At 38.4% G+C, this 13867-nt stretch overlaps 1 protein-coding gene across 7 annotated transcripts in view; it reads left to right on the top strand.

Annotated features, from left to right (window-relative positions):
• PLCB4 (phospholipase C beta 4) overlaps nucleotides 1–13867 on the top strand; it is a 421043-nt gene that overhangs the window by 252338 nt on the left and 154838 nt on the right. For all 7 annotated transcript variants that reach the window (XM_030872577.3, XM_060284138.2, XM_060284144.2 and 4 more), the window contains one exon: nucleotides 11546–11644. In XM_030872577.3, the coding sequence (XP_030728437.1) occupies nucleotides 11561–11644 (84 nt within the window). In that variant the 5' untranslated portion in view covers nucleotides 11546–11560. The remainder of the gene's footprint in view (nucleotides 1–11545; nucleotides 11645–13867) is intronic.

Below are 13867 nucleotides of genomic sequence, written 5' to 3'. Positions count from 1 at the left end.
TCTAATTCTATTGATTTGTGTCTTCTCCCTTTTTTCTTGATGAGTCTGGCTAATGGTTTATCAATTTTGTTTATCTTCTCAAAGAACCAGCTTTTAGTTTTATTGACCTTTGCTACTCTTTCCTTCATTTCCTTTTCATTTATTTCTGATATGATCTTTATTATTTCTTTCCTCTGCTAACTTTGTGGGGGGTTTTCTGTTCTTCTTTCTCAAATTGCTTTGGGGGAAGGGTTGGTTGTTTATTTGAGATGTTTCTTTTTTCTTGAGGTAGGATTGTATTGCTATAAACTTCCCTCCTACAACTGGTTTTGCTGCATCCCATAGGTTTTGGGTCATCGTGCTTTCATTGTCATTTGTTTCTGGGTATTTTTGATTTCTTTTATTTCTTCAGTGGTCTCTTGGTTACTAAGTCGTGTATTGTTTAGCCTACATGTATTTGTATTTTTTACAGATTTTTTCCTGAAATGAAAATAAATAAATAAAATAAAGTTATTAAAATAAAAAATAAACAATTATTATTAAAAATTAAAAAAATTAAAAGTAATAAAACAAGAAAAAGAAAGAACGAAGAGAGCAAGCAAACCAAAAAACAAATCCACCAATGATAAGAAGCACTAATTATGAAAAAACACGGACAGACAGAACCCTAGGACAAATGTGAAAGCAAAGCTATACAGACAAAATCACACAAAGAAGCATACAAATACACACTCACAAAAAGAGAAAAAGGAAAAAAAAAATATATATATATATATATATTATTGCTCCCAAAGCCACTGCCTCAATTTTGGGATTATGCATTGTCTATTCAGGTATTCCACAGTTGCAAGGTACATCAAGTTGATTGTGGAGATTTAATCTGCTGCTCCTGAGGCTGCTGGGAGAGATTTCCCTTTCTCTTCTTTGTTCGCACAGCTCCTGGGGTTAGTCTTTGGATTTGGCCCCGCCTCTGCCTGTAGGTTGCCTGAGGGCGTCTGTTCTTCGCTCAGACAGGACAGGGTTAAATTAGCAGCTGATTAAGGGGCTCTGGCTCACTCAGATCTGGGAGAGGGAGGGGTACACAATGTGGGGCGAGCCTGCAGCAGCAGAGGCCGGTGTAAACTTGCAGCAGCCTGAGCGGTGCCGTGTGTTCTCCCAGGGAAGTTGTCCCTGGATCACAGGACCCTGGCAGTGGCGGGCTGCACAGGCTTCCGGGAGGAGAGGTGTGGATAGTGACCTGTGCTTGCACACAGGCTTCTTGGTGGCTGCAGCAGCAGTTTTAGCGTCTCATGCCGGTCTCTGGTGTCTACGCTGTTAGCCGCGGCTCACTCCCAGCTCTGGAGCTCGTTTAGGCAGTGCTCTGAATCCTCTCTCCTCAGGCACCGTGAAACAATGGTCTCTTGCCTCTTAGGCAGGTCCAGACTTTTTCCTGGACTCCCTCCTGGCTAGCTGTGGTGCACCAGCCCCCTTCAGGCTGTGTTCACACAGCCAACCCCAGTCCTGTCCCTGGGGTCTGACCTCTGAAGCTGTAGCCTCAGCTCCCAGCCCCCACCCGCCCCAGCAGGTGAGCAGACAAGCCTCTTGGGCTGGTGAGTGCTGGTCAGCACCGTTCCTCTGTGCAGGAATCTCTCCGCTTTGCCCTCTGCACCCCTGTTGCTGCACTCTCCCCCGTAGCTCTGAAGCTCCCCCCCCGTCCTCCCCACCCCGTCTCCACCAGTGAAGGGGCTTCCTACGGTGTGGAAACTTTGCCTTCTTCACAGCCCCCTCCCAGAGGTGCAGGTCCCGTCCCTATTCTTTTGTCTCTCTTTTTTCTTTTTTCTTTTGCCCTACCCAGGTACGTGCCTTTTGGGAGGTCTGAGGTCTTCTGCCAGCATTCAGTAGGTGTTCTGTAGGAGTTGTTCCACATGTAGATGTATTTCTGATGTATTTGTGGGGAGGAAGGTGATCCCCACGTCTTACTCTTCCACCATCTTGAAGGTCTCTCCCCATAATACTGTTAAGCCAAGGACTTACTAAATATTGAGGAAATGGAACCTCAGAAGGCTTCATACTTGCTGCTCTGAACGTTTGACATGGAATCCTCCTTCAACAATATTGGTCCCTAAACCCGGGTCTCTACCTGAGTCCTTCAGAGAAACTTAACTGAGAGGGAAGAGGTGAATAGCAAGGCACTATCAGGTCAGAGAACCATAGTCATAGACAATTACTTTTAACACAATTTCAGCCACTTAACTTGTTCAAGAGGATCTTGGAAGGCTGGCATGTATGCCCACAAGTCATTTCCAAGGGAATTGCTGCAGGCAGACACGAACAGCCAAACACTGTTTTGAAACAAATCAGTTCTTTTCTTGGGAAACTATATACTTCATCATATTCTAATTTCTTTAAAAACTGGTCATTACAGACTGAATTATATGTTAACAGTTATTCATTATCTTCAGATGAAGCTGATCCTAAATATCCCGGATAATCAAGCATGTTTTAAACATGTTTTGTAAAATTCTGATATAATGAACCCTGTAATATCATCATAATTATACCTAATAAATTTATAAAGGGAAATTATTTTAATATTTTTATTCATCTATTTTGTAATTATTAAGTTTTAAGAATATAATGTTTACCTCTTAAGTATGATTAATATTGACCAGGGGAGACAGAGTCAAAGAGTAGATGTTTGTTGTTTTAATTTTATTCCTATTTAATTTGTGTCTTTTATAAATTCCAGGAAATTATTTTGAATCAAGTGGTGCTTTATTAATAAATAAATATACTTATTATGTATTTATTATGAATTTAATAGATGAATCATGACAAAGACCTTAGGTTTCTTTAGTTCAGAATTCCTTAAAGACTAAATCCAGCACCACCATAATCTGTTTTATTTCTAAATATAAGTGTACTAGAAGTTTCAGAGTTAATACCCAAGGTTTAGTCAGTATTATTAAGTAACTCCTTCCTAAGAATCAGTTATAACTGGTGTGTGTGAGGCTCCTGATGTACAGTCATGATTTTAAATCTTGAGAGGAAAAGAACATTTTAGAGCTTTATGTATTAGTTTCGTCCTGGTATTTGTTCTTGCCAGGAATTCTGGTGGAAAACATGGACATAGAAATTGATTTATGTGAAAAAAATAATTTTAATGTCATCTTCTCTTTACTTTCAACATTTTTCTTGAGTATAAAAATTATAGTCACTGTAAATGTTAAAATACAGAAAGTATTAAAAAAATAAAAATCACCTAAAATTATGTCACCACAATGTAACTACTGTTTGTACAATATTTTGGTGTATATTTTTCTTGTCTTTTTCCTCTATTAAAAAGTGTGTGTGTGTGTGTTTGTGTGTGTGTAAGGAACGTGTACATAACACATAAAAATTTGGATCATACTTGCAAACAATTTTGTAACCAGCTTTTTTACTTGCTTAATAATATATTGAGAATATTTGTATTTGCTTGCCAAGAGTTGTGAATATTTTTAGAAACTATTCTAAATTTGCTCTTGTTCAGCAAAGAACTATTCATTGAAAGCATTATTTTTAATGGGCACAGAATATTTAAATACTATCGTATATGTAACCAATTGCTTACTGTTGTTCATATAAAGATGACTTAAATAGCACAGCAGTGCTATTCCCCATAAACAGCACAGCAGTGAGAAAGTATCTTTGTACATAGATTTTGTATACATTTTCAAGGCTGTAGAAATGTATTGCAAAATTCTTTTTCATCAAAGTACACGAATGCCCCTACCTCCAACCCTGCACATTGCCTATTATCATTTTCTTAGTCCTTCACCCTTTATATGCTTTTTAAAAAGGTTATTTAATGGCTTGATAAAAATGGAGTTATTTTTAGCAAATGGAGAAATTGTCATTAATGATGCAATATGTCAGTGTCAAATTAAATTCTTACTGGAAGTAAAGCCATTTATTTAAAGGCTCTGGATGATCTGCTGTAGCTGTACTTCTGTTTTTAGAAATATAAGGGTTACCTTATTTAAAGATCGAGGAGCAGGACGTTGAAATGTGCTTGATGGAGTCAACTAATTGACTTTTTCGTCAGTGGAATTTTTATCCCAACCCTCTGTGTTCTGGGAAACAATGTTGGTTGTTCCCAACATGGGGTCATTTAAGGCCATGGGTTATTTGGTTTAATGGAATTTATATGGTTGGATAGGGAAGGGATTAATTCTCTATGGAACTTTTTTGTTGTAAGGTGGAAGGTAAAAGTTTCACTTAAGAAAATCCATAACTGAGCCATGGTGCCTGTTTGTTTACTTGAAAGCTGTATGTTATCAAGTGGAAGCAAACGCTTTTTCAGACGAATTCATTTGTTCACAAATAGAAACAAAAAGTGGAGAATGTCTTGGTTGGCTTGGGGGAAGCTGCAGGGTTTATTTAAAGTTCGTATTTATTGCTGAGGTGCAAAATTGTTAAATGGCATTTGGATCCAGGGGAAAGATATACTGTAGAAATTACTTTTCAAAGGGGTATTGGAATAGAAGGACAGGAATTATCTGAGTTCATTTCTAGATGAAATTCTATTCTACTTTTCTTTCTGTCTTTCTTCGATTCAGTTGAACAAACACATGTTGAATGCCCATCCCTCAAGGCAGAGCTGTCCTTTCTCCTTTTCAGATTGATTTGGCAACTTGCTATGCCCAACTTCAGAGGGCCCACTGTATTTGTTTCCTTGAGGTGCTGTTAAAAAAGTTACCACAAACTAGTGGCTGAAAGCAACAGAAGTTTATTCTCTCATAGTTCTGGAGGCCAGAAGTCTGAAATCAAGGTGTCCACAAGACCACATGTCCTCCAGGCTGGAGGGAAGAACCCATGCCTTGCCTCTTCCAGCTTCTGGTGACTGCCAACACTCCTTGACTTGTGGCTGCATCACTCCAATCTCTGCCTCAGTGGTCACATTGCCTCCCCTTTCATCTGTGTCAAATCTCCCCGCCTCACTTTTACAAGGACACTTGTGATAGCATTTAGGACCCCCTGGGAAGATCTAAGAGAATCTCTCCATCTTCAAGATCCTTAACTTAATCACATCTGCAAAGTCCTTTTTTGCTATATAAGGTAATGCCTATAGGTTTCAGATATTAGGATATAGGTATCTTTTGGGGGCTGTGATTCAGCCTGCGATACCCCGGACCTTAAATATACCTGATATCATGTACATCCCCCTGTCTGCTCTCTACCAGAACATGAGGCATAGGTCCAGAAACAAAAAATTATTTGCCAAAGTTTTGACCCAACTGGCCTGGGGAGAAGAGTTGACTCCATAATTGAGCTAGCATATCTGGGATAGGTAGTCTGGTAAGCTTTGAAGACCACCTTCTAGACAGCAGATTTAAAGATGCGGGGCAGAGCAGACCAGCAAACAAAGAGCTGCCCTTCCTCGGTTCACCCCAACTGAATGGGTGAGTGGATGGAAAGCCATCTTATTGGGTGATGGGCACATCCTCCTTGAGTATTTGGATCCCCACAGCTGACCTGAGCTCCCTGGTGGTCCTCCCCACTAACGCTTTCAGTCCCTCATCATCTTTAGAAGGAGCTTTTTGCCACTTGTTCTGAAACGAGGTCTTCTAGGGACTCCCTCTCTCTCTCTGGTCCCCTCCCTGCAACCCTGGGAGTTTTTCCTCTGTCGCCAATATAACAGCTAATCCATTTCAGTTGCGTAAGAATTTAGAAACAAGGAGACTATTTAAAAGCCCACTGGCCTCCCTCCAATAGTCACTCAAGGTGTTTACTCTGGAAAAAGTACCGAGTTCTATATCCATTCTTTGTGTAAATTCTCCTTTACTTCCCGTGTTCCTTAAGAAGGACACTTTCCTGTGGGCTCTGTGGGGTGAGGTAATGTTCTTCCAGGAGACAACTGAACCATGAAGTATCTTGTAAATGAGACCTTAGAAGGCCAGCCAGAGAATTTGAGGAGAGGAGCCTTTGGCATTGCAATGAAAGCGTTTTGTTTTTTGTTTGCTTTTTGGTTTTTTACCAGTTAGCTGTGGGTGGAGCTTTGAGATCATTGCAAACAGAGTGGCCAGTTCCCCGCTCCCTGACTTTTAAAAGAAGTAACTATTTGTCCTTTTAACTTTTTCTGGAGTCAGTTGGATTGTGACACATACCTCATTTATTCCTGTTTAATAATCAATTACCTGGATCAAACTGCTATTAAACATGACTGGCTGGGCCAATGTTTTCTGGTCTGCAGGTCATAGTTGTACCATCTACATAAAATAAGCCAGTCGCTGCCCCTAATGCCAGACCTGAGGAAGTATTTCTGAGACAATTCAAGGAGCAGTCCCCCTCCCCCCAAATCCTGTTTAAAACTGGGAAAATTCAGGATACTCCAATGTCATTTTTCTGAAATGCCATCTAACTTTTTCAGAAATCCAAAACTCAGGAAAAGTAAGCAGTGAGGTGAGCTCCTACCTCCACTGTCTACCTCTTTAGAGATTAAGGTCACAATTACCCTCCTCTTTGCATTAGCTCCCACCAACATCCTTCACATAATTAGACCATTATGATGAAATTAGTATCCAAGGTAGACATGAATATTTTAGTAGTAAGGATAGTAGTGAAATCGGAGAAACATCAGGTACTGAGGACGTCTGCCGTGTGTCCTTTTGATCCTGGGAGAACCGGAGTTAAGCCAATGAAAGATGATACAAGTTGATATAAGCTGTCTTTTAATTTCATTTTTGGTGTGAGCATTTCATATTGCAAGCCCCTTGTTGCTATTCCCTTTACAATAAAACCAAAGGAAATATTGAAAGGGATGGTTGGCAGGAGTGGAAAGATCATAGAACACATAAAGTCCTGCAGAGGAGAGGTGTTTTGCTCACTGGGGAAGCCACCATGTTGTTTCTTCATCCTTCTTTAATGCTAACACTTAGGTCCCTGTAGTTGACTCATCTTATCATAGGTCACTGAACAACATGTCCATGATAGCCTGAGGGGGGTCTGCAGGTCCGTTTTTCTCTGCAGATCTGTTTTACGACATAGAAGGCAGGAATGCACATCACTGCACTAGAAACTTGCTTTGACACTGCCTTGGGTGGAGGGGCTGTGTTTGTGGACACTGAGAAATGGGCATGGAAAGACACAGGGAGAGGCAGACAAAGAGGAACAGAGAAGCAGAGAGAGAGAGGAAGAGAGACCTAGTCACAGCCATTGTGGGAGACTGAGACATGGACCAGCCTACTCACAGATGGACTCTCTTCTCCCACTGGCATGGCTTGTCTGCCTTGGCTTTCCATGGGGGGCCTTGGTACTGACGAATAGAGGGCTGCTTCCTGCCTCAGTCTGGGCTGGTTAGAATGCCCTTCATGCTTTGATCAGTTTTTAGCCTGGTCAGTAGTAAATATTGGATGAGTTCCTCCTTCAAACACCTGTGGTTGCCATTGTGCAGAAACTATCTTGAAACGTGACCTAACGTGCTCTTCGTCTGCTTTAAATTATTTGGGACTAAAGATTCATGTGTCTGCCTATCTGTGTGATTTCAACTTTTTTTTTTCCTTTTTGAAATTTGCATTATTTTTTATTTACACAAGCATCACATGAATGCAGGAATATATTCCCATAATAAAAAAGTCCAGGACAGAGATAACATGAAAGATATCTTGACTTTCAGCCCCAAGCTTTGTTCCCTCCCCAGAAGTAAGCAGAGTCATAAATTTGCAAGGTTCTTTCCAAACTTTTTAATAATGTATTTATATGCATGAATATTTACCTAGAAAAATATATAGTTTTGCCTTGTGTGTGTGTGTGTGTTTACTACACAGTTCATGTCATTCTGTGGCTGTGTATTTAGGTAAATGGTGTCACACTGTTCCTATTCCATATTACTACATGGCTTGTTGCAAAAACGTGGTTTTCATTTAATGGTATGTGTTAGAGACTTTTCAAGTTCAGCTTCACATCACCTTGTAATGTGTACATGTATTAGACTTTGCTCCTTAGTGAATCACATTGATTGTTTTCAGTGTGGAAACATCCCAAATTATTCTTTCAGTAACTTTCTGGAATAGATTGGTTTATATTTTAGCAGAGGTTTTTCTCTGTGAGAATAAGCTCTAGGGTTGGTTGGTTGGTTGGTTGGTTGGTTTCTTATTAACCCTTTGTGGTGTCATTGTCAGAGTCTGACAAGACACTCGTGAAATGAGTTGGGTAGTAGCTTTATTTTATTTTATTATTTTATTTTATTTTTTTATGTCCTAGAAAAATGTAGGTACACAGGATTTATCTTTTCCTAGAAGATTTGGTAGAACTCACCTGTAAAATCATCTGGGCCTAATCTTTTACTATTTTTTCAATTTCTCCCAAGATTACTGGTCTGTTTAAGCGTTCTGCTCATTTGTTGAGCCAAATTTATTTTAACTTTGAAAAACATCCACTTTAAGTTTTCAAATATTTTGGTTAAAGTTATACATAGTATCTCTTACAGTGTTCACCTTCTCTCTGTATTTACACTCCACCTTTCATCATGGATATTGTGAGTTTACGGTTCTTCCTCATCCTCCTTCCTACCCCAACTCTCTCTCTGTCTCTCTCCCCGATACCTGCCAAATTTTATCTAATATATGCATATTCAGAAAATAATTAACTTTTACCAGTCATTATTTTATTATTTGGGGTTAGGTTTTAATGTATATATAGTACTCCCATCTTTCATTTCTAAGAAGTTTATACTTTCTGCTTTGACTATTCTGCTCAAATCAAGGATTATTTAGAAGTGTGTATGTTTATGTTTAATTCCTATGTGTGTAGGTTTTACACACTCTCTGTCATTAATTTATAAGTTGGCCTAGTCATGGTCAGTAAGCATGGCCACTGTAATTTCTGACTCTTGAAAAGTACTGAGATTTTCTCTGTGGCCTAATCATGATCAGATTTTGAGATTGTTATATGTGTTTGGGGAAGCCGGGTACAAAGAGAGAATGAAGGAAAGATATATGTGGGGGGGGGGGGCTAAACTCATTAAGTAATATATTTAAATTATGTTAACTTGAGTCATTTAAATTGTTTTGGTTAAATTTGTGTGATTTTCAAATCCTCAATATTCTTCCGTTAATTTCTGAGAATCATTATCTCCTAATATGTTTGTGACTTTGCCTGTTTCTCTTTGTATTTTCAGTTTTTCAATCTATGTTTTGATGCTGTGTGGTCACATATCTAATGTTAATGACTTGAAAAATTTTGATCACCCCTTCTCTTAATATGACATATCACTGTCTCTTGCTTTTTTCCTTGAAGTCTATTTTGTCTAACATTATTAGTGTTACATCTAACATTATTAGTGTTACATCTGGTCCTTTCCCAGTGTGTGCCTATTATATCTTCTTTTCATCCCTTCATTTTCAAACTTCCTGTATAATTTTTATTTTATAAATATTTCTGGTAAACAACTATAATGTTACCTAATTTGAAAGCCTCTGTCTTTTATAAATGGATTTAGCCAAATCATATTTATTACAGTTAGTAATACATTTACTTTCTGTTTTCCAGTTATTGTGTGTTCTTCTTTTCTCCCTCTCCCTTCCCACATCTTTTATCTGTTTCCTTTTTAAAAGAGGCTCACATTTCTTCGTTCTATTTTTTCCCTCATTTATTTGCAAGTTATACTTTCCATTTAAAATTTTCTATTAGGAAAATTCTTAAATTTTTAACACTCATAATTGATCTTCTATTTTTCTGCCAATATCTAGAGTTTTAACTACCTATATTGCACTCCCTAAAATGTTTTTTACCTCCCTTTGTTCCATATTTCCTTGCCTCCAGCACCTACCTGTGTTGATATAATCTGGAATTTGGATGCTAGATTGTAATTTCTATATCTTCTTCTTTTTGTATAATACATAAGACTTAAGAGTAAAATTTGTCTCTTTTTTAAACTTTTTTCTTCTTTCTTTCTTCCCTTCTTTCTTCCTTCCTTTCTCCTTCCTTTCCCCTTCCTTCCTGCCAGCCTTACTTCTCATATCTCTTATTTTTCTATATTTCTTCTTCTTCTTGACAGAATATATAATACATTAACTCTTTCAGAGTAGGTTATTAAACCCTTTTGATACCTTGAAAGTCTGTAAATATATCTTCTCCTAACAATTAAACCATTATTCCATTGGTCACAGAGTTTCTAGTCCACAGTTACTTTCCCTCAAAACTTTGCAGTTATTGCTCTGCTGTTTTCTCATGTGTAATACTCTGATGTTGTGCCTGATTCCATGCTGATTGCCATCCAATTCTAAATTGTCTTCTCTCTATGCATCTCTGAGAAATTTCATAACTTCTCTTCATATTGCTTGTTCTTAGTCACCTCAAGGAATGTTTAGGTGTGTGTATCTTTTTCCCCCATTTATACCTACTGCATCACTGGATTTTTTCACACTGAGAGCACAAATATTCAGATTTCAGAAATGTTTTTCTACTATTCCTTTAATTGTTCCCATTTTTCCATTGGCTTTACTTTCTCTCCTTCTAATAGAAGACATCCTTCTATAAGGTGGTTTTTGAATCTTCTGTTTCCATTTTCCATCTCTCTTAATTTTTCAGTCATGCTTTCTGTTTCTTTTTGTGTTGTATTCTGTGATAATTCCTTGGCTCAGCACTTCATACAAATTCTCTTTACAGTGCAGGTCACCTATTTATTAGGAGTTTGACTACAACAATCTTTTTAAAATTTCTAGAATCTGTAGTTAATTGTGTTTTGGGAAGAGAATGCACTCTTTCCTCCCTCTGAGGATATCAGCCATCCTTAAGTCAAAGTCAGATTCTGTTTGTCCTGTTAACTCTGTTTTCTTGGGTGTAAGTTCTTCTATTTACTGTGTTTGGTGTCTGCCTTCCCTGTTCTTTGCATTGCTCAAATATTTGGTGATTCTTATTGGTGATTCTTTTCATTTAACATGCCCTGTTTATAGCTATTGCATGCACACCATGGTGCAGGATGCTAAGAAGGGTGGGTAAAAGGAACATCCAGTTCTTCCTCAGTGTAGGCAGCCACTCTGGACAATGCCAGTCTCCCTTCAATGTCATACTCACTGCCTATGCTACAAAGCAGACATTCTGTTGTTCACTGCATGGCCCAAGGGAGGAGGGGGTGAGAGAGGGCTAAAGACAGGACCAAGAGAAATAAAAATTACAGCTACTGCTACTTGATTCTACAACCCCATCACCTGTCAACTCCCCCTGGCCGTGAGTTCACCTTGTGGTGGAGGCTTGTAGAACCTCTTGCTCTTTACAGCAGTCCTCTGCTATATGTAGGTTTAGGTGTGTGGTTTCTGTCTTTTATCTGATGACATCAGATTTTATATATACATAATTATTTTATAGGATTTGAAGAGGAAAGGGGAAGCTTCCCAAACAATCACCAAATGATCACCAAACAACCAGGAGAAGGGAATTCAGGGTCAGATGAAGGGAAGAAGAAAAAAAAAAAGACAATTTATGGACTTAGTCCATGTGTATGAAGAAAAGCTTTTGCAAACATGTAAATATAAAATGATTAACCTTTGATCTTCACTTGTTTTTTAATTGTGTTCACTAATGAGATACCCTTTTTCATTTTCAGGTCTTAAATATAATCATGGCCAAACCTTATGAATTTAATTGGCAGAAGGAAGTTCCTTCGTTTTTGCAAGAAGGAGCAGTTTTTGACAGATATGAAGAGGTAAAGAAGCGTTATTAATCGTTTCTCTCAAAACATTCTTCTAATTATTTCATTTTAATCACAGTATTGAGTAAATAGTCTTTGACATAAGTAAGAATATCCTGGAGATTTATAAGTTGGAATATTTGGAAAGAGTCAAAGTTATGAGATATAATAATAATGATAATAATACTATAATTTACTGAGCACTCTCCCTGTGCCAGATATAATAATAATGATGATACTATAAATTATTATGTGCTTACTGTGTGCCAGACAACTTTCTAAGCACTTCCTGTGTATTATTTGTTCAATTCCTTATAATAACCTTATAAGGTTGTTGCCATTATTATGCTTGTTTTACAGATGAGTGTCACGGAGTAATAGTTTTTGCTTAACGAAGTGCTTCTGTCAGGCTTTCCTCATAACACTTTCTATTTGTCATAAATGTAGTAGTGATTGGATTTTGTGCTGGTCACGTGCATTGCTCGTCTCATTTATACACATCAGCTTGACCAAAGCTTTGCGTTCCTCTGCTTCTATTATTTATTGCTTGTGCCCTTGCAAGGTGGTGATGGCTCCAGGCTTTCTAGAAACCAGGGGCTTGGGGCCACCAGTCTGTTCAGAAGGTTTAGGATGGAGAGTGGAAGCCTCCTTTGCATTGTTAACATGTTGTTTTTCTTAGAGTTTACTTGAATTTGAGGTGACTTGTGGAGGGGTGTGTGATGATACTGTGTTGCCTCTAAGGCGAAGTAAGATGCAAAACTTGTTCAGACTTCATGCAGAGTCAGAGTTGGTTCCCTTCAAAATCAGTGGAACGTATGTGGCTCATCGTGGTGGCCTCCCAGGGGTTCAGGTCATCAGGCCTTTTCGTGAGGTCTGTGGGCTGACACAACTCACTTACTGGTTGACTTGGTTTTTCCAAAATATGTATCATAATACTCTGTAGATTTATACCGTAGTTGTTTTGTGTAAACAGAATTGAGAAAGGCAAAGGATGGACCCAAATGTAGTCAGTATTCTTCATATTGAATTAAAGTATTGTGGTGACAGCTATCTACACTACTGAAACTTTATTGCTTCCCTGAAAGAACAGCATTCTGCTATAAGAAGAAACAAAACAATTTTCTACCACCTGGAGGCAACCACTGTTAACTCTTTTGCAGTTTTCTTCTAGTCTTTTTTCTAATTGTTTTTCCTCTTCCATAGTTGTCATCATAGAGTAATCTTGAAAATACAAATCAGAACCTCTTCTTCCTCTATTTAAAAGCTTCCATGACTCCCTCTTATAGGATAAAGATGACTCATCAGAATGAAATACAAGGTCTTCCATAATTTGTCTCCTGCCTAATTCTACAGCCTCATTTCCCACCAGTTTTCTACAAACACTCTCTGCTTTAACCCTAAGAATACGCTTAAAATTCCCCCAATAAACTATTCTATTTCATGCTTTGTGCTTACTGCTGCCTTTTCCTGAAAGGCACTTATCCTTCCTTGTTTGACTGGAAAACTCCTATTTATCCTTCAGAACCCAGATGAGAAATCTTTACTCTTTGATATCTCCCTTGACCCATTTGATAAGAATTGATCACTCGTTTGTGCTACCACTAAACTACCCTTGCACATACTACACTGCACTCACATTTCATTTAATGCTTTTGTCTTTCCTAGTATACTCTGAGTTTCTTGAGGTCAAGGACCATATTTTACTTATCTTTTTCTCTCCAGGGACTAGCAGAATGCCTACAATTGCCAAATTCACTGTAAATATCTAGTATCAAAAGGGATTTTTAAAGGACATGGAAGCAACCTAAGTGTCCATCGACAGATGAATGGATAAAGAAGATGTGGCACATATATACAATGGAATATTACTCAGCCATAAAAAGAAACAAAATTGAGTTATTTGTAGTGAGGTGGATAGACCTAGAGTCTGTCATACAGAGTGAAGTAAATCAGAAAGAGAAAAATAAATACCATATGCTAACACATATATATGGAATAAAAGAAAATGGTTCTGAAGAAGGGGGAGGACAGGAATAAAGACGCAGACGTAGAGAATGGAATTGAGGACGGGGGAGGGGGAAGGGTAAGCTGGGATGAAGTGAGAGAGTGGCATGGACATATATACACTACCAAATGTAAATAGATAGCTAGTGGGAAGCAGCCACATAGCACAGGGAGATCAGCTCCGTGCTTTGTGACCACCTAGAGGGGTGGAATAGAGAGGATGGGAGCGAGACG

Source organism: Globicephala melas, chromosome 15 (genome assembly GCF_963455315.2).
Source record: "Globicephala melas chromosome 15, mGloMel1.2, whole genome shotgun sequence".
In the NCBI taxonomy this organism is placed as follows: Eukaryota; Metazoa; Chordata; class Mammalia; order Artiodactyla; family Delphinidae; genus Globicephala; species Globicephala melas.
The sequence above is the reverse complement of the archived record's forward strand: the minus strand, read 5'-3'. Positions and strand labels throughout refer to the sequence as shown.